Source organism: Nematolebias whitei, chromosome 22 (assembly GCF_014905685.2).
Source record: "Nematolebias whitei isolate Nwh7 chromosome 22, NemWhi1, whole genome shotgun sequence".
NCBI classification, from domain to species: domain Eukaryota; kingdom Metazoa; phylum Chordata; class Actinopteri; order Cyprinodontiformes; family Rivulidae; genus Nematolebias; species Nematolebias whitei.
In genome coordinates this window covers 29,107,407-29,127,471 of record NC_056519.1, presented here as the reverse complement: position 1 = coordinate 29,127,471, position 20,065 = coordinate 29,107,407, and the positions used below count along the sequence as shown (strand labels likewise).

Here is a 20,065-nt window from a genome sequence, read left to right as displayed (position 1 = left end):
TAAATAAAACTTTACTAGAATTTGCTTTGGGTTTATCCTGATGCATGCTCAATAATCCAGGTAGAAAAATCTAAAAAAGTTAAATCTGGTCCTCTGGACATTCAAAAAACAAAACAAAGAAAAACAAACAAAAAAATGTAGAAACGTTTCGTCTTTCATCCGAAAGACTTCCTCAGTCTGAGGTGCTGTCCATTGTTCCTCTCTATCCAGGATGTGAACATCTTCATCCCAGAAAGAGTGACCACTGGCCTGGAGATAAGTGTAGATCGCTGAATCCTGGCCTGATAATGTTGCTCTTCTGTGCTGGGCCAGCCTTTTGGCTAGTGGCTGTTTAGTTTCCCCGATGTAAGACTGATCACAGCCCTCCTGACAATGAACAGCATACAAAATATTACTCTGTTTGTGCCGAGGGACTGGATCTTTGGGATGAACCAGTCTGCCATCATGTATTTTGGGGTTTAAAAGCCACTGGGATGTTGTGTTTAGAAAATAAATGTCTCAGTTTCTCTGATACTCCCTCAACATATGGAATGACCACTGGTCTGGGTCTGGGTTCATCCTTTTCACCTGATGGCTGACTGGAGACCTGTTTGGGTTTCTTCTCTGCTTCCAGGAAGGCCCAGTTAGGATATCCACATTGCTCTAGAGCCTGTCTTGTGTGGGATTTCTCCTTCTGCCTGGCTCCTGAGCTAGTGGGGACGCTGTCTGCTCTGTGATACAGAGTCCTGATGATTCCTAACTTGTGCTCCAAAGGGTGATGGGAGTCAAACTGCAAATACTGGTCTGTGTGAGCCCTGCTTTGGGTTTGTTTCAGATGTAATGGACATAGGGATGAAAAAACAAAGAAGAAAACAAAGCAGAAACATGTGAGAAGGGTTAAAAGGGAAACAAGGAGATAGGAATAGAGGAGAGCGAGCGGTATAAAGAGAGCACAAATCAACATCATTGAAGTCTGCCTGTAGACCTGTGGAAAGAAAAAAAAAGACATAACTGAGAAACCACAACAACAAACAACATGTATGGTGATACTTATAACATCATTAGAAAGTATTTTATATGGTACATGGTAATACAAGATGTATTTAGTGGCCACCAAAACCTAATTGAGTGTGTATCTGATAAACACTTGAATCTAAACACCTGTTTGAGCATGCTTGTCACTATAAGGTTTCTCCATAAAAATGCTCAATAGTGGATGTGGGGACACACAGACCCGTCCCCACAGGATAAGATGGTAACACAGGGAGGACCGGAGCCACAGACACACAGCGGACCCCTAGCCCATAGCCCCGGGAGTCCCCCAACAGGGACAACCGCAACCCCCCCAGAGAGAACCAGAGGGAAGCCCCGGGCGACCCCCAGCAACCACAATGCAGAAACCCCAGGAGGCTGCAGCAAAGAGCCCACAGGCCCCGCCGGCAACCAACTCCTTCAGATTATATCCAGCCATGGAGGGAGCGCGACAGGGAGAAGTAGACCCTACATTAAATGGGGGGCCCAATTTGATCCAAGAGAGGGGACCACACAAAACCCAACCCAAGACATAAATAGGCACACACAGACAGCCTGACAGAGCCTCTGTCGGGCCGTCCATGTGCTCCACCCACCCGACAGCAACCGCAAGCCGGCCCCAGGCCTGGGGCCAGAGCGCAGCAGGGAGCAGCAGCTGAGGGAAGCCGGCCCAGAACACCATGGGCCAGGCACCCCAAGAGCCCCACACCACAGGCCTGGAGAAGCCCCGGCACGCCACCTACGCCCCCCCCACACACACAGCACCCCCCACTGCGAATGTCACACCAGGCCGACCAGCCAGCGCCCAGTCAAAGTGAAGCCACGCCCCCGACCGCCGCCATACACCACCAACGGCCACTTCTCTTGCATTAGCAGCCTAGCATCTCATTGCAGTCTCCTGTTTGGGAACATTATGGCTTTCTTGTTAAAAGACAAGTGCAAATCCAAAGCTGTGTGTCAACGTTGTTTCACGGAGATTGGATATGCAGCAGCAACACGTCTAACTTGTTAATGCACTTGAAACGACATCAGAATCAGAATCAGAATCAGTTTATTATCGCCATGTCAATGAACGAGGTTCAAAAACTAGGAATTTGCTTTGACATAAGGTGCGAATAGTAGTAAAGTAAAATAAAGTAAAAATAAAGTAAAAATTAAGTAAAAATGAGAACATTACATAAGACATAAGCCTGTGTACACCCACAAATAAAGTAAAATTAAAAACATAACATAACCATATGTACACCCATACAATAGAAAACAATAAAAAAGCTTAGAAAACAGTACAGATGGAGTATTCAGTTATAATACAGATGTAATGTGACCAAAGCAGACATTATGAGGTAGCATTATGAGTGTTCAGGAGTCCAACAGCAGAGGGGAAGAAACTGTTCTTATGGCGGGAGGTTCTGGTCCGAATGGACCGAAGCCTCCTGCCTGAAGGGAGTGGTTCAAACAGTCCGTGTGCAGGGTGAGCAGGGTCAGCTGTGATCCGACCTGCTCGCCTCACAGTCCTGGAGACGTACAGGTCGTGGAGGGATGGAAGGTTGCAGCCGATCACCTTCTCAGCTGAGCGCACAACGCGCTGCAGTCTGAGTCTGTCCCTGGCAGTGGCCCCGGCGTACCACACCGTGATGGAGGAGCTGAGGATGGACTCGATGATGGTCGTGTAGAACTGCACCATCAGCTTGGCCGGCAGCTTGGCCTTCTTCAGCTGTCGCAGGAAGTACAGTCTCTGCTGGGCCTTCTTGATGAGGGAGCTGATGGTTGGCTCCCACTTGAGGTCCTGGGTGATGGTGGTGCCGAGGAACCGATAAGAATTTGCAGTGGTGATGGGGGTATCATTACAGGTGAGGGGGGCAGAGGGGCTGTGGCTTTCCTGAAATCCACAATCATCTCCACTGTCTTCTGGGCATTGAGTTCCAGGTTGTTGCTACTGCACCAGGTCACCAGCCGGTCCACCTCCCTCCTGTATGCAGACTCAACACCGTCCGAGATGAGCCCGATGAGGGTGGTGTCATCTGCAAACTTAATAAGTTTCACAGAGTCATGGCTGGAGGTGCAGCAGTTGGTGTACAGGGAGAAAAGCAGGGGGGAAAGCACACAGCCCTGTGGAGATCCTGTGCTTATAGTCCGAGTGTCCGAGACAGCTCTCTCCAGCCGCACGCACTGACTCCAGTCTGTCAGGAAGTCTGTGATCCACCTGCAGGTGGAGTCAGGTACATGGAGCAGGGAGAGCTTGTCTCGGAGCAGAGCAGGGAGGATGGTGTTAAATGCGGAGCTGAAGTCCACGAACAGGATCCTGGCGTAGGTTCCTGGGGAGTCCAGGTGCTGCAGGATGAAGTGAAGAGCCAGGTTTATTGCGTCATCTACAGACCTGTTGGCCCTGTAGGCAAACTGCAGGGGGTCCAGGAGGGGGTTGGTGATGGACTTGAGGTAAGATGAAACCAAGCGTTCAAAGGTTTTCATGACTACAGACGTGAGAGCTACAGGTCTGTAGTCATTTGATCCTGTGACACGTGGCTTCTTGGGGACAGGGACGATGATGGAGGACTTGAAACAGGCTGGGACGTGGCATGACTCCAGTGAAGAGTTGAAGATCCCTGTGAAGACCGGAGCCAACTCTCCAGCACAATGTCTCAGCGTGGAGGGTGACACAAGGTCTGGGCCTGCAGCCTTATGTGTATTCAGCCTTTTAAAAAGCCTCCTTACTTCATCCTCTTGTACAGAGATAGCAGGGGGTTGTCAGGGGCAGTCCCAAGTGGTTAAACCAGTTGGGCTGGGGGTGGTGTGGAGGATGGAGGAATGTGAGTCCATGACTTCAAAGCGTGAATAGAAGTCGTTCAGATCGTTTGCCAGTTTGAGATTGTCTGTAGAATGAGGTGCTCTGGGCTTGTAATTAGTTATCTCTTTCAGCCCCCTCCAGACAGAGGCAGAGTCGTTTGCAGAGAACTGTTGTTGCAGCCGTGTGTTGTACCTGGATTTAGCCTTCGACACCTCCCTGCTAAATCCATACTTCGCACGTCTGTAGTTGTCTCTGTCCCCCTCTCTGAAAGCAGCCTCCTTCTGCTGACGAAGCTGTCAGTTTGGATGTGAACCAGGGTTTATCATTATTGAAAATGACTCTGGAGCGTGATGGGATGATGCTGTCCTCACAGAAATGTATATATGACGTCACAGTGTTTGTGTATTCGTCTAGACTGTCTGTAGAAGCCCTGAACAAGTCCCAGTCTGTGGTGTCCAAACACGTGCGTAGCTCCTCCACAGCTTCACTGGTCCACTTTTTGGATGTCCTCACCACAGGTTTTGAGAGCTTCAGTCTCTGTCTGTATGCAGGTATGAGGTGAATCATCTCATGATCTGAGAGACCCAGGGCAGCACGAGGCACAGCACGATAAGCACCGCTCACTGTGGTGTAACAGTGATCCAGCGTGTTTCCTTCTCTTGTCGGGCATGTAATAAACTGTTTATATTTAGGTAGTTCATGCCTGAGGTTTGCTTTGTTAAAATCTCCAAGGATGATAACAAGGGAGTCCGGAAAAGTTCGCTCTACACTCGTAATCTGGTCCGCAAGCGCGCTCAGCCTCGTGCATGTCCGCGCACGGTGGGATGTAAACAGCGGCCAGAATGAATGAAGTGAACTCACGTGGAGAGTAGAACGGTTTGCAGTTTATGAAGAGATATTCCAGAGAAGGAGAGCAGTGCTGGGAGATCACTGTCACATCGGAGCACCAGGCGTTGTTGATAAAGAAACAGACTCCTCCGCCTTTTTTCTTTCCTCCGGAAAGTTCCCGCTGTCTGTCAGCGTGGAGGAGCTGTAAACCCTCCAGATGGAGCGCGGAGTCCGGGGTCTGCTCCTTGAGCCATGTCTCCGTGAAGCACAGCACACAGGAGGAGGAAAAATCGCTGTTCCTTCTCATCAGCAGCGCTATCTCGTCCATTTTATTGTAGAGGGACCGGATGTTGGAGAGAAATATCCCAGGTAAAGGCGTGCGTGTACTGCGCCTCCGGAGACGCACGAGCGCTCCGGCTCTTCTGCCCCTCCTGCGAAGTCTCACTCTTTTGGCCAAAAAGTGCACAAGTTCTGCAGCAGGCACTAAAAAAACTGGAGTAATATCCTCATGGGTTGTAATTCTGATGTTTAGTAGCTCCTCGCGAGTGTAGGAGCATGCAGACACATGATTAAAGCACAAAAACAGAAAAAACAGAGTGCATCAGAATGCCAGGGCGACCGTACATGGCGCCATCTTGGATTAATCCAAATGTGAATGTCTCTTCTAGTAGCTTGGTGCAAAGACCGATAACAGCAGCATTTAAACATTTATCAGGTAATTCAGATCGGCCCAGAGCAATAAAACAAGTTGTAGGAGTTTTTAAAGCTCTGGATCTACATTTCTGTTGTTCATGCTCCAGCTTTAAGCATATAATTAAAAGTTCTTGAGCCCCACTGTCTACGACATCCCATCACGTCAACACCTCAGCCAAAAAGTTGTACCAGCACTTTATGAAAAAGCTAAAACTGATATCGTCAACAAGCCCGACTCCAGATTTAAAGCACTGCCCTGATGATGATGAGCGAGAGGATATTCAACCACCTCATATGATGACCGTGTAAGAAGAGGTATTGTTGTGATCTAATTAACTTTTTTTAATTTAAAATTTGATCTTATTAACTCAATCTAAAAATGTTAAATCTGGTCCTCTGGACATTCAAACACAAAAAACAAAACAAAACAAATAAATTGTAGAAACACGTCTGCTGACAGCCAAAACCAACCAAAGCAGCAAACTGGTTGATCCACTATGACAAGGTGCTATTTATAAGACTGAGCTGAATGCAGCACCTTAGACTCAGGAAGTCTTTAGGATGAAAGATGAAAAGTTTCTACATTTTTTTGTTTTGTTTTTTTGTTTGAATGTCCAGAGTAGGGTTGCAACTAACGATTATTTCAATAATCGATTGATCGGCCGATTATTTTTTCAATTAATCAATGGATCGGCAAAAAAAAAAAAGTTTTAATTTCCACCCCTTTATTCCAAAATTGAACATTTGACTGGCAGCCATTCGCACAAAAAACAGGTTGCTATTTGACTATTCTGTTAGTAAAACATTGAATAATAAAAAAATTAAAAAAAGTTAGTCAAATAGCTTAAAAAAATAAATGTACACAAAAATATAAACAAATGTATGCTTTATACCTGCACAATATGTAGCTACTTTGTAAAATATGTCCTTGAGGGAAGAGTGTAACCTGGATTAAAAGTGTGGATTATTGTAGTGAAGCCTTCGTCTTCAACCATCGACAGAGGCCTCATGTCAATGACGATCATTTAACGATCTTTCAGTGAAGACAGCTGTTGCTGTGGTGTCCATGATGTCTGTCCATCATGAAGGCTGTTATTGTTTGTTGTTTTCTGGAATGAGAGCGTAAATATGTATTATATCATAATTTACAGCAACTCAAGAAATGCCTTGTTTCACTTACAGTGTTAGGTTCAGGCAAAAGTAGCTAAAAGAGCAATTAAACACACACACACACATATAAAATACCTAATTACACACATTTGAGTAGATGTAATAAATTACTTTAATTCCTGTTTAAATGCAATTCATCCTGCCATACCTGCAGTGTCTTCAGACTTTGCCAACAAACTAAAAGTTGAAGCTTTAAAATTAGGCCCGAGGAGCTAAGCGCTGCGAAGGCCTATTGTAATTGTGTCGTTTAATATTACGATTCTTGGTCCGAAAGAATTGCTCATTTGGAGGCCTTAACATATCCCAAAACTCACTAAACTTTACCCAAAATTGTCCCCCGCATGAAATTTTTGTATTTTAATGGAACCAAAAGTGGGTGTGGCCAAACTGCTAAGCAGCGCCCCCTAACGTGAGATAGGAGAACTGGTAAGTCATGGAGAGCTGAAATTTGGTACATAGGTAGAACCCCCTGAATCAAGAAAAAAAGTCTCTTGGAGGTATGCCCTAAACCCAACAGGAAGTTGGCCATTTTGGGTCAAAGGGTCATTTTTGAACTTTTTTCATTTTTCATACATGGCATATTTTAATGAACTCCTCCTAGGCATTTTGAGATATAGCCTTCAAACTTGGTGGATATGCCCTTAAGACATTGGAGAGTAAATGTCATAAAAAAAATTGCATTTTCATATATGTTAAAGGGGCGTGGCCAGGCCTCAAAATAACGCCTCACGCTATAATTTTCCAAATGCTATAACTTTCACATTTCACACTCCTAGGGATTTTGAAGGATTGCCTTCAAACTTGGTTAATAGGCCTTTAAGACATTGGAGAGTAAAAATTATCAAAAGCTTTCGGTTTTGTTTTGTTAAAGGGGCGTGGCCAGGCCACAAATTTCAGCTTGACGCCATATATTTCCAAACACTTAAACTTTCACATTGAAAGACAGAAATGCACCAAACTTGCCAAGACTCATCCCTGTTGGATGTCCGACGATCCACTGTCGTCATGTTGTGATGTCATCAAAGCCCCGCCCCCTCACAACAGGAAGTCTCTTTTTTTATTTGGAATGCTCCTTCTTTGACATCGTTCACCTAATCAGGATGATCTTGTGTTACAAGACAGATAAGATGGTCTGACTTGATTTAAACTACAGTTACAGCTGGAGGATTTGGGCGTGGCAGCATAGCGAATTAAAAAGTGACGCAGTTACAATACGCTTGGCTCTAAATTGCACAGATTTGAGCCCAGGTGAACCAAAATCACTATGATCCATCATTATCCACCCCTTGAACAGGTTTTCCATGATAAGTGGCCAAGAGCCTCTACAGCGCCACCTACATTCTTACAACAGTTATATCTCAGTGATATAATATTCGATCTGAACCAGATTTTTGGTGTGTCATAATTGAGCACTGATGGACACATTGGTTTTGTTGTTTAATATTTGACTCAAGTGCACACCCTACATTATTCAAACTGTTATATCTCAGTGATATATCATCCAATCTGCACCAGATTTTTGGTGCGTCATTAGTAAGCACTTATGGACACATTACTTTTGTTTTTTAACTATTGACTCAATTGTGCCCCCTAGATCATTTAATCAGTTATATTTCAGTGATATATGATCCGATCTGCACCAAATTTATGGTGTATTATTATTTAGCCCTAATGGGCATATTACTATTGTTTTTTAACTTTTGACTCAAGTGTGCCCCCTAGAATATTTAATCAGTTATGTCTCAGTGATATATCATCTGATCTGAAACAGATTTTGGGTGTGTGATTAGTGAGCATTTCTAGATACATTGGTGTTGTTGTTTAATATTCAACTCAAGTGCGCCCCCTAGATTATTCAAACTGTTAAATCTCAGTGATATATCATCCGATCTGAACCAGATTGTTGGTGCATCATTAGCAAGCGCTTAGGGACAATTAGTAATGTTTTTTAACTTTTGACTCTAGAGCGCCCCCTACAATATTCCAATAGTTTTATCTCAGTGAATTATTATTCGATCTGCACCAGATTTTTGGTGCAACATTAGTAAGCACTTATGGACACATTAGTATGGCATAATGTGTGAGCATGTGTAGACACATTGGTATTGTTGTTTAATATTTGACTCAATTGCGCCCCCTACATTATTCAAACAGTTATAACTCAGTGAAAATTTGTCTAATCTGGACCAGAATTTTGGTGCGTGATTAGTGAGCACTTAAACACACAATGGTATTGTTGTTTTACTTTTGACTCAAGTGTGCCCCCTTGATAATTCAAACTGTTATATCTCAGTGATATATCATCTGATCTGCACCAGAATTTTGGTGCGTCACTAGTGAGCATTTCTAGGCACATTGGTATTGTTTTTTTTACTTTTGATTCAAGTGCACCCCCTACATTGTTCAAACTGTTATATCTCAGTGATATTTCATCTGATCTGGGCCAGATTTTTGGTGTGTCATTAGTGAGCACTTATACACATATGGTATTGGTATTTTACTTTTTACTCAAGTGCGCCCCCTACATTATTACAATAGTTATATCTGCAGTCGCAGCTGATGTCAAAGGTTCGGCGAATGCGCACTCCGGAGAACGGGCACGGGACGGTAGCGTGAGCGTTCTTGATGGCGACCAGGAAGAGTCGCTGAAGTTCCCGTGGTCGCCGTAAGGCCGCAGCGGCGCTTCGCTGCGAGGGTCTTCAACGCTGCTTGCAGCTTTAATTAAATTATCTTTGTGTTAGATTTATTTATAAATCACATTTAAACACTGCTTGTACCAATTAAATTAAATAATAAGTAACACACACGTTCTCTATCACCGTCATTAATCAGATAAACAAAGCAGCACCTTCAGCTACTAGAGAGACTGACGTTATGTTTTGTCACATGGAAACAAAACAATGTGTTAAATTGTAGAGACTCACCTGTGAGACGAGTTGTATCAGCTACAGCTCCTTCCTCCTCCTCGTGACTCCGACATGTTTACGTTTCATCTCCGTGGTTCTCCCGTGTCGTCACTTTTCAAAGCTGCATGTTTCAGTTTTTATCTTTGTGAAGTGCTCCCACACTTTGGAGGACTTGGGTCGAACATTTTTCGCTGCGTCGGTCATTTGTAAAATTTACTTAATTTCCTTTGAAAACAGCCTCTGCTCTGCTTCCTCCTCCCCCCTCGCTCTGTTCAACTCGCGCTGCAGTTTTGTTTGTTCAAACTTTATTCAGTCAGTCAGCAAAACAAAATGGCTCCACAGCTCCGTGAAAGACACATAATCGCGCGACACAACGAATCGATAATGAAATTCATTGCCAACGCTTTTAATCATCGATTTTTATCGATTTTATCGATTCGTTGTTGCAGCCCTAGTCCATAGGACCAGATTTAACTTTTTTAGATTTTTCTACCTGGATTATTGAACATGCATCAGGATACGTATTAACTCATTTTTTTAATCTCTTTGTGCTGTTTGCAGTCTGAGGATGATAGCAGCTGAGTCTTCTTCATCCACCAGATCACCTCCAGCTAAGAAGTCTGTAATGACTGAACTTGCTTACTTGGCATATTTTCAAAATAAACATTTTGTAAGTCTTCATTTTGTCTTTTTTTGTACCGAAAATTAACCGAACCGAGCCCTTCTTGAAACTGAACCGAACCGAAATGTGATTTTAACATACCATTACACCCCTAGTAGATGTGTTTGTTCTGTATGAACTCCACAACCATCTCCTTCGTCTTCTTCACATTGATGTGAAGGTTATTCTCTTTGCACCAGCTCTCCAGTTTTTCCATCTCCTGCCAGTAGCTGGACTCATCATTGCTCGTGATGTATCTCACCACCGCTGTATCGTCTGCAAACTTTACAGTATGACAGCCTGGATGGGGAGGTGCACAATCATATTAGGGATGCACCGATCCACTTTTTAAACTTCCGATCCGATCCTGATACCTAACTCTGAGTATTGGCCGATACCGATCCAGTATCATGATCATCATTGATTTTATACGAGGCTGTAATAATCTCCTCTCAAGTACTATTTGTACAAATATATATGCATGCATGTCCAAAAAGGCAACTTGAGGTAAGTTGTATTAATGTTGGATAAGTTTTAAAGTTAGAATTAAATTCTGCTAACACAAAACATGTTTCTTTTTATTCCTAGTTTTAAAGTGGATATTAAAGTGATTAATTTAAGTGATTGTTTAAAGTTATTTTATATTTTTTTAAATAAGGGGCAGATATAAGAATTATTTTTCATCTTTCTGCACTCTTTTCATTCAATGTTTTCTTTTTGATGATTTTTTAAAAAATTATGTTTCTTTTAAATGAATTAATAAATTAATTAAATAAAATAAAATGTTAAATGGCTTCAAACACCTGGCATAAACCATCAGGCATGTTCCTGTTTTTAGTATTTTACATCACTTTATAATATAGCTGTTTTTGTTTTTAATATAATTTTCAAATCATGTTTTTTATGATTGTCTACTGATAAATAATCTCCTGGAGGGTAAACTATATCTTGGCTGCAAGTCGTGAAATCTTTCGTTTTCTTAAACTGATAGTGGTTGGTCATTAATTATGATGAAGTTTAGCAACGTCTCTGTAAACATTTGAGCTCCATGGTTTCAGTGATGTCTTCTTCTTGTTCAATCCGAAGCAAGCAGCCTAATTTGGGGCAGCTGCGCTCAAGTCTGTCCCTCCTCAGAGACGGGCAGATTGAGCGGGGCAGATTGGACGCGGCTGGCCGAGGTCGAGTCGCCTGTTGTGGGTTGAGCAAAGAGCAGCGCCCCGCTGAAGCCACGGAGCTCAAATGTCCATCGTAAAACTAACTTTACCGCGGTTTAATGTGGCGCTATGGCTCTGCAGATATTGCACGTTGCTGTCTTGTTTTGTGGTGATTTTAGTGTAAAATACTTCTGCACAGCGGACATGTTTCGATGAAAAATTGGTTAACTGTTAGCCACAGTGCTGCTAACTCTGTCCTCACGTTGTAGCTGGCTGCAAACTATGAAATGGATTTCCTGAATGTGAGGCAGGCCTTATTACTCTGGGTTCATGAGACACGCCTCCGTTCAGGAAATCCATTCCATAGTTTGAAGCCAACATGCATCATGGATCGAAAATATCGGCAGGTGGATCAGAAAAATCCGATACGTAAATTATGCTGGTATCGAAGGCCGATACCGATACTGGATCGGATCGGCCCCATCCCTAAATCATATGTGAGCAAAGTGAACAGGAGGAGGCTCAACACATAGCCCTGAAGGGAGCCAGTGCTGAGGGTTATGGTGGAGGAGGAGAAGTTGTGGATCCTCACAGACTATGGTCTGTTGGTTAAGAAGTCCAGGACCCAGTTGCAAATGGAGGGGCTTAGTCCTTGTGTGAATAGTTTGTCCATCATGGTCTGGGGAATCATGGTGTTGAAGGCAGATGTGAAGTCCACAAAGAGCATACGGACGCAAGAGTCTTTTTGCTCCAGGTGGATGAGAACAATGTGGACCACAAAAGAGATGGCGTCCTCTGTTGATTGATTCTTGCAATATGTATATTGGTGTGGGTCCTCGATGATGTTGATGGTAGCTTTGATGTGGGCCATGACCAGTCTTTCAATTCAATTTCAAATCAATTCAGTCCAGTTTATTTATATAGCGCCAAGTCACAGCAGAAGTTGTCTTAGGGCACTGAACAGAAACAATCATATATACAAAATAATAAGTTAACACTATTTATCTGAGGAACAGAAAGCTTTGAAGTTAACTCCATCACAGAACTCTCATCTTGAGCAAGCATGAAGGCGACAGTGGAAAGGAAAAACTCGCTCATGAGGAAGAAACCTTTAGTAGAACCAGGCTCAGGACAAGCAATCATCTGCTTTGACCAGATGGGTTTGATAGGAACTGATACACAGTGGCAGGTCAAGAATCACGTTAATATAAAAATAGTATCAAATGAAAACTATTCAATTTTAACAGTTAATTTAAGGAAATGAGGTCAAATTGTCCTCTAGTAGTCTAAGCTCAAGGCAGCATAACAAGCCAACCATAATTATAGGATTTATTGGTTGGACCACTTAAGAAGTTTACTGCTTGGTGGGGAAACAGTATACTGGAACTCCTCAGACTGATGAAGTCCTCCGGATAGAGGGCGAAACGTCTCTATAAAAAGAGAAACTGTCCAGATGACCTGACTGAGAATTATTCAATTTGATACCTGGATGATTGAGCATGAACTTTGTTGCCTTGAACCGCTTTGGCTGTGGCTGCCTGCCTGGGAGGAGCCGATGGGGGACAGGACGGCCCCCAGAAACCATCTTAGCTCCAGAAAACTGGTTGGTCCACTTAAGAAGTTTACTGCTTGGTGGGGAAACAGTTTACTGCAACGCCTCAGACTGATGAAGCCCTCTGGATAGAGGGCGAAACGTTTCTATAAAAAAGAAACTGTCCAGATGACCCGACTGAGAAGTATTGGATTTGGTACTTGGATGATTGAGCATGAACTTTGTTGCTAACCCAGATTCAACACAAGACGGTGGGTGTACATCTGATCTCTTCATCTTATCACCAGCAAACTGGTTGGCCCACTAAAGGAGTGCACTGCTTAGTGGGGAAACCAGTTTACTCGGGACTCCTCAGACTGATGAAGCCCTTTGGATAGAGGGCGAAACATCTTTCCACAAAAAAGAAACTGTCCAGATGACCTGATTGACCATTATTGGATCTGAAGAAATTAATGCACGTCTATCTTGGGGGATGGTCCTCGAGAGTACCTCATTGGTCATTCAGGTTAGACTTCGGATCACATAATGACAGAGTGCGTGGAGTTATGGTAGGGTAGGTAAGTTGAAACTGTGAGAAAGAGTCGTACATCTGGATATCTGAGGGCATTCTCTCTGTGTCACAAGCGCCTGCCCCCAAGAGGGGCAGGGCGCTGGGAGCCATGGGCGCCCAGCTCTGTCAAAGGAAAATGTTAGTCAGTGGCAGGAAGTTACTGAGAGATGGCAGGAAGTCTGTCAAAATAAATTATAAAAATATAATTTTTGAAAATTATGAAAAAAAAACATAAATATAACCTCCTGCATATAAACCGTGGGGTACAAAGTATGAGAAAAAAGTAGCGGCTTGTACACTAGCAATTACTGTAATTGATCACGGATTATCACCACTATCATTGTCAAAGACAGCCATCTTGAAATTTGAGGTTGGAGTTGGTCAGGAATCTCTGACATGGAATTCTGACTTCTATATATTTATATATTTTATTTAAACAAGGTAATTTTGCCTTCTGCACACATATGGAATGCAATATTATTCACTGTTTTTGCCTGGGTTGTAAAAGCAAAGTGGGTTTGTGTGTGTGTGTGTGTGTGTGTGTGTATGTTAGGCACCTCTTTATGGTCCTCCATGACAGTAAGGATAGTGTCTATGGTGCTGAGGATGCCAAGAGCCATGACAGTCTTATCCTCATTCTCTTCATACTCCTCGCTTTGAAGAACCCTTATGAAGATCTCAGCCTGTTCAAAACACTTACAATATAATGTCTCCAGCTTTTTTTTTACAGCAATCTAACACACACGTCAGTGCTTCCCCTACTATTATACAAGCGGGGCACCCCACCACGTCAACAGAACCGAGTGCCTCGTCTACCAAACCGCACGCACCCACTTGTCGGCACCGATGTAACGCTAAGCCAGAGGCTCGCAATACAGGCGCACTAGCTAAAAAATCCAAGCAGTCTGCTCCTCAGATGAATAATGTTAAATTATTATTTTTTATGAATGTTTTTGTTAACTTATTTTTTTTATATATGAATGTTTCTGTTCAGTGCCCCGAGATGACTTCTATTATGACATGGCACTATATAAATAAACTGAATTGAATTGAAATTAAAAAGCTAAAGGCAGCCTCTTCCCTCATGCTGAACCCCCCCGACTTGAAAACTGTGAAACTGTCGGTACAAACAGCGCGCGACTCAGATGTGTCTGTCTCAACACCCTCCGCCCCAAACTCATAGTACTGTCGGTGCTGCATAGCTCAAGACTTGTCTTCCTTTGTGCACCCCCCCACCCCCAAAATTTCATGGACGAGATGAGCGCCCCGCCATGGCAAGTTATCTAGGGGAAACACTGCATGTTATCTGTGAATCAAGGTAAAATGAATTTTAAGACAATAATAACCCCAAAATATTATTCAGTCAATCACTATCAGACTGAAGCCCCCAGTATACTGCCGCGTACGTCCGTTCACGCGTACGTAAGCGTGTACTGTACGCAGAGAGTTCAGACTTTGTACTCCAGCGTACACCCCGAGCAGCTGCAGAGCAGCTTCACAGACAAGGGGCGTTTACCTTTGGGACAAATTGAGGTCGCCGATTGGTCATTTGCTGGCACGCCTACCGGATTGATTGACAGGTCGAAAAAAAAAAAGCAAGAGCTGGCAGCAAGAGCTGGCAGCCTTCGCCGCAGCGGTGTTCGGTGTTTATATTTTGTTAATAACAAGATCTAAAAAATAAATAAAAAAAACAGACAGCGCTGGCTCTACAGCCCACACATCAGACCAGCCCACCAGGAAATCTCCAGACCCTCCCACAGCCATGCTGGACCTGAGTTTAATTCACTCGTGACAAATTCCTTCATTTCTCACCATTTCAGTCATGGCATCAACGGAGCAGGAAGAGATCAATGCCTCTTGGAAAAAAACAAACAAAAGAAAAGGCCAGATCAGAGATGAAGAAGGGGAATTTAGTACATTGGTGTTGCATACAAAACAGTCCGTCGCTGGGCAGTTTATTGTGCGACACCGCGTACGCGTATGCGGTCGTAAAAATTTGAGCTTTGCTCGGACATGCCCTGGGGGGTATGCTCGTACCTCCGCGTACGTACCTCTGCGTATGGATGTACGCGGCAGTATACTGGGGGCTTGACATATTAGAATTGGACATTTATTTGCAGTTGTCTATAATGGTTTTATTTTTTTAAGGAGAAACTTAAGAAATTCCCACCCTCTATACAACTGCAATAGTCAGCAACGTGTGGCTAAAAATTGATTTATTATTTTTGTTTTAATTAAGGAGTAACTAAAATCCTCTGACAAAACAATACAAACAAACAAAAAAAAACATCAGGGCAACCAACTCTGGACTGATACAAGGAGCTACAGGCAGCTTTGTCATGCTAAGAAAGGACATCATGTCCTTATTGTCACAGTACACAATATTTTTGAAAGCTGAAACATCCAGCCCAGTAGGTCAAAACTGAAACTAGCAAACCAAAATAGACAGAAAATCTGATCTCCATAATATTTTATGAACTGACTAATCTAACAAAGTCAAGTCAGGTCCTTTGGACAGATTAAAATAAATAAAAAAATTAAAACTTGTTAAAACATGTTGTCTTTTAACCAAAACAGTCAGTCTGAGGAGCTGCAATACACTCAGTCTTATAAATAGCACCTTCTCATAGTGGATCAACCAGTTTGCTGCTGACATCCAGAACTACCTGTTCCCATTTAAAAGAAGGACCATCAGCCTAACGATCAATTGTTAGCACCCTGATGGCCGCTTGCTATTCACAGGGGGCTGAGCGATACTAGCAATAACAGCATTGTAAGAGAGAGACAGTTGAATACGGAGGCCTCCACCCCTGTTTAATGATGGATGGGTTCTTTTCTAAAAGATGGCTAAATGTCCTCCTTTTTTGCATGTGAACATCTAGTTCTGGATGTAAACAACAAACTGGTTGATCCACTATTAGAAGGTCTGTTTATAAGACTGAGTTTATTGGAGATCCTCAGACTGACAGTCTTTTTTGATAAAAGGCAAAATGTTTAAACAAGTTTTTAATTTAATTTTTTATTTTTTAATCCATCCAGAGAACTTGACTTAACTTTGTTAGATTTTTCTACCTGGATTATTGAGCATGCATCAGGAAAAACTGACTAATAAATAAAAACACCTACCAGGTTCTGTGTCATGTCCACAGCAACGGTGGCCATCTCCTGGTTGTACTCGCAAATCATTTTCTGAATGACATTGGTCAGGTCGTCGTTCTCAGTCTCTTTGATCACATGCAGAAACTCATGCATCACCTGATGAATGTACGGACGGATGTACAGCTTGGCTAAGCACGCACGCACACACACACACACACACACACACACACACAAAAACAGAGCATAACATCTAGTCAATGACGTGTGCATTTTCTTCAATTCAAAAGGAAGAAAATTTGAGCTACATACAAATTCTTATAAGTAGCCTTTAAAAGCTTAGTTTAAGGGTTGAATAACTTGTTACTGAATCACCAGAACTGTTAAGTAAAAAATAATTAGAAAGTTTCTGGATAAACTTTGACGGGGACTGCCACGTGGCAGCCAATTACATTTTTTGATTTGACAGTAATGTGTGTTGGGGTTTGCTCTCAGCTACCATCATACAAAATTTCAGCTCAATAGCTCATTGACTGAGTTATGTCAGGGTTTGGTGGACAGGAACGAACCCAGTAGTGCAGACAGGACTCAACTCGGCAGATTAACAAACTAAATACTTTAATGATGAATAAAAATTAACAAAACAAACAGCTGACGTGGCAGCAAAACTTACATAAACTAGAAGACTCAGGAGGGAAACTCGGAAGGGACTCAGGAAGCTCAGGAAAACTCAGGAGACGCAGGAGAACACGAGATACCCAACGAATACGACGCGACGAGGAACAAGACAGAACAGACAGCTTTTATATAAGGACAAAACGAGACGTGATTACAAACAGCTGTGACGAGACAAGGGTGGCATCAATTAAACTAAAGAGAACACACAAGGGACACACAGACACAAACAGGGACAGTAAATGGTACCATCCTTACAGTACCCCCCTCAAGGACGCCTCCAGGCGTCCCCAAGAAACCCCCCTCCCAAAGGACTTGGGCGGGTGGAGGGCGGCACTGCAAGGGTGGAGGGCCAGAGGAAACACAAGGACACAAGGAACTGACAAAAACTAAGGCAAAACACGAGCAGGAAAACACAAGAGATCTAAACGGTCAAGAGACCGTCCCTAAAGTCATTGTTCAGGGGGGCGGCCAGGAGGCCGTCCATCACGGGACCAACGTTCCGGGGGGCGGCCGGGAGGCCGTCCATCACGGGACCAACGTTCCGGGGGGCGGCCGGGAGGCCGTCCAACACATAGGACTTTGGAGGCCGCGGCAGGCGGCGTAGACGACTTGGAGGCCGCGGCAGGCAGCGATGACGACTTGGAGGCCGCGGCAGGCGGCGATGACGACTTGGAGGCCGCGGCAGGCGGCGATGACGACTTGGAGGCCGCGGCAGGCGGTGACGACGACTTGGAGGCCGCGGCAGGCGGCGATGACGACTTGGAGGCCGCGTCTGGCGGCGAAGACGATGAGGAGGCCGCGTCTGGCGGCGAAGACGACGAGGAGGCCGCGTCTGGCGGCGAAGACGACGAGGAGGCCGCGTCTGGCGGCGAAGACGACGAGGAGGCCGCGTCTGGCGGCGTAGAGCCGCGTCTGGCGGTGTAGACGGCGTAGAGGCCGCGTCTGGCGGCGTAGAGGCCGCGTCTGGCGGCGTAGAGGCCGCGTCTGGCAGCGTAGACGGCGTAGAGAACTTGGGGCTCTGGAGAACTGCAGCGTGCGACTTGGACGACCATGGAGGCGAATCCTCTGTGGAAGTGGAGAGCGCCGACCCCTCTGGGGATGTGGAGAGCACCGACCCCTCTGGGGATGTGGAGAGCGCCGACCCCTCTGGGGACGTGGAGAGCGCCGACCCCTCTGGAGACGTGGAGAGCGCCGACCCCTCTGGAGACGCGGAGAGCGCCGACCCCTCTGGAGACGCGGAGAGCGCCGACCCCTCTGGAGACTTGGAGAGCGCCGACCCCTCTGGAGACTTGGAGAGCGCCGACCCCTCTGGAGACTTGGAGAGCGTCGACCCCTCTGGAGACTTGGAGACCTGTAGCTCTGCAGCAGACGGCGAAGAGACCTGTAGCTCTGCAGCAGACGGCGAAGAGACCTGGAGCTCTGCAGCAGACGGCGAAGAGACCTGGAGCTCTGCAGCAGACGGCGAAGAGACCTGGAGCTCTGCAGCAGACGACGTAGAGATCTGTGGCTCTGCAGCAGACGACATTGAGACCTGTGGCTCTGCAGCAGACGACGTAGAGACCTGTGGCTCTGCAGCAGACGACGTAGAGACCTGTGGCTCTGTAGCAGACGACGTAGAGACCTGTGGCTCTGCAGCAGATGACGTAGAGACCTGTGGCTCTGCAGCAGACGACGTAGAGACCTGTGGCTCTGCGGCAGACGACGTAGAGACCTTTGGTGCGGTGAAGTTGATGGGTGCAGGATGAGTGATGGTGACCTTGGGTGTGCTGAGAGTCCTAATTTCTATTAATAATTTATTGTACTCTGGGAGCTGAACGAGACCGGGCCATGAAACCAAAAACTTCTCCATCAATGAAAATATAACTTCTGAGCTGTCCGGGTTATTTTTAGCAGTAGTAAATGAATTTAATAAAGACTGGTTTATGAAAGCGAGATCCTGGGGTGAATATGAGACTGATGGGCCAGTGTCTTTAAGTGAGGGTGTGGTGTCAGGTGTCGCCCCCACCAGAAACCTGAGAGGTGGGGCGGCGGAACACTCCCCCACAGAGTCACTGATCCTATGCACCGGAGGTACGGTCAGGCCGGGTTGGACAGCCGCGGCGCGGTGTGACGGCGAGAGGCCGGACTCCGCCCCCACCAGGAACCTGGAGGGTGAGGCCACGGAATCCGCCCCTGTGATGTCAAGTGGACCGGACTCGCCGAACCCAACAGAAGTGGACCGGAGCTCCCGCGGGACGTCGGACCTCGCCCCCACCGAAAACCTGAGAGGTGAGGCGGCGGATCCGGCTCCCACAGAAACACCAGAACCAACTCTAAAATTCTGCTCAGCCGACGAGACCGGCCCGGTCGCCGCGGGCTGCCCTCGGGACCGCTTCCTACCTCCCCGGCGACGACGGGTGAGTCGAGGGACCGGAACAAAACCAAACTCCTCCTCGATCTCTTCGTCCTCCCCCGACGTCCATCCCGAGTAGCCAGGCGAGGCGGACTCTGAAACCGTGGTGCGGTGGCTTCCCCGGTACCGATCTCTGTCCTCCTCGAGGACCAGGAGTGGAGAGGACAGGATTTCCACCTCCTGGTCATAACAGCCTTGTGGGCGGACGGGCCTAGTCCAAAACCCGCCGCACCGGATTGTGGATTTACTCATCTCGAGAGGCTCGGAGGAGAAAAAGAAAAAAGGTAAGCTGCCGAGAGAGCCCTGTCCGCTGAGTTCTGATGTGTGGTCGCGTCGTAATGTCAGGGTTTGGTGGACAGGAACGAACCCAGTAGTGCAGACAGGACTCAACTCGGCAGATCAACAAACTAAATACTTTAATGATGAATAAAAATTAACAAAACAAATAGCTGACGTGGCAGCAAAACTTACATAAACTAGAAGACTCAGGAGGGAAACTCAGAAGGGACTTAAGAAGCTCAGGAAAACTCAGGAGACGCAGGAGAACACGAGATACCCAACGAATACGACGCGACGAGGAACAAAACAG

The 20,065-nt window shown here is 45.4% G+C and overlaps 1 protein-coding gene across 1 annotated transcript in view; it reads right to left on the bottom strand.

Moving 5' to 3' along the window:
- Positions 1 to 20,065, bottom strand: part of ipo8 (importin 8) — a gene marked incomplete in the record, with an annotated part of 477,409 nt that overhangs the window by 118,363 nt on the left and 338,981 nt on the right. Inside the window, 4 exon segments of the mRNA XM_037695763.1 lie at positions 13,868 to 13,993; positions 16,437 to 16,597; positions 17,992 to 18,228; positions 19,464 to 19,617. Of these exon segments, the coding sequence (XP_037551691.1) occupies positions 13,868 to 13,993; positions 16,437 to 16,597; positions 17,992 to 18,228; positions 19,464 to 19,617 (678 nt within the window).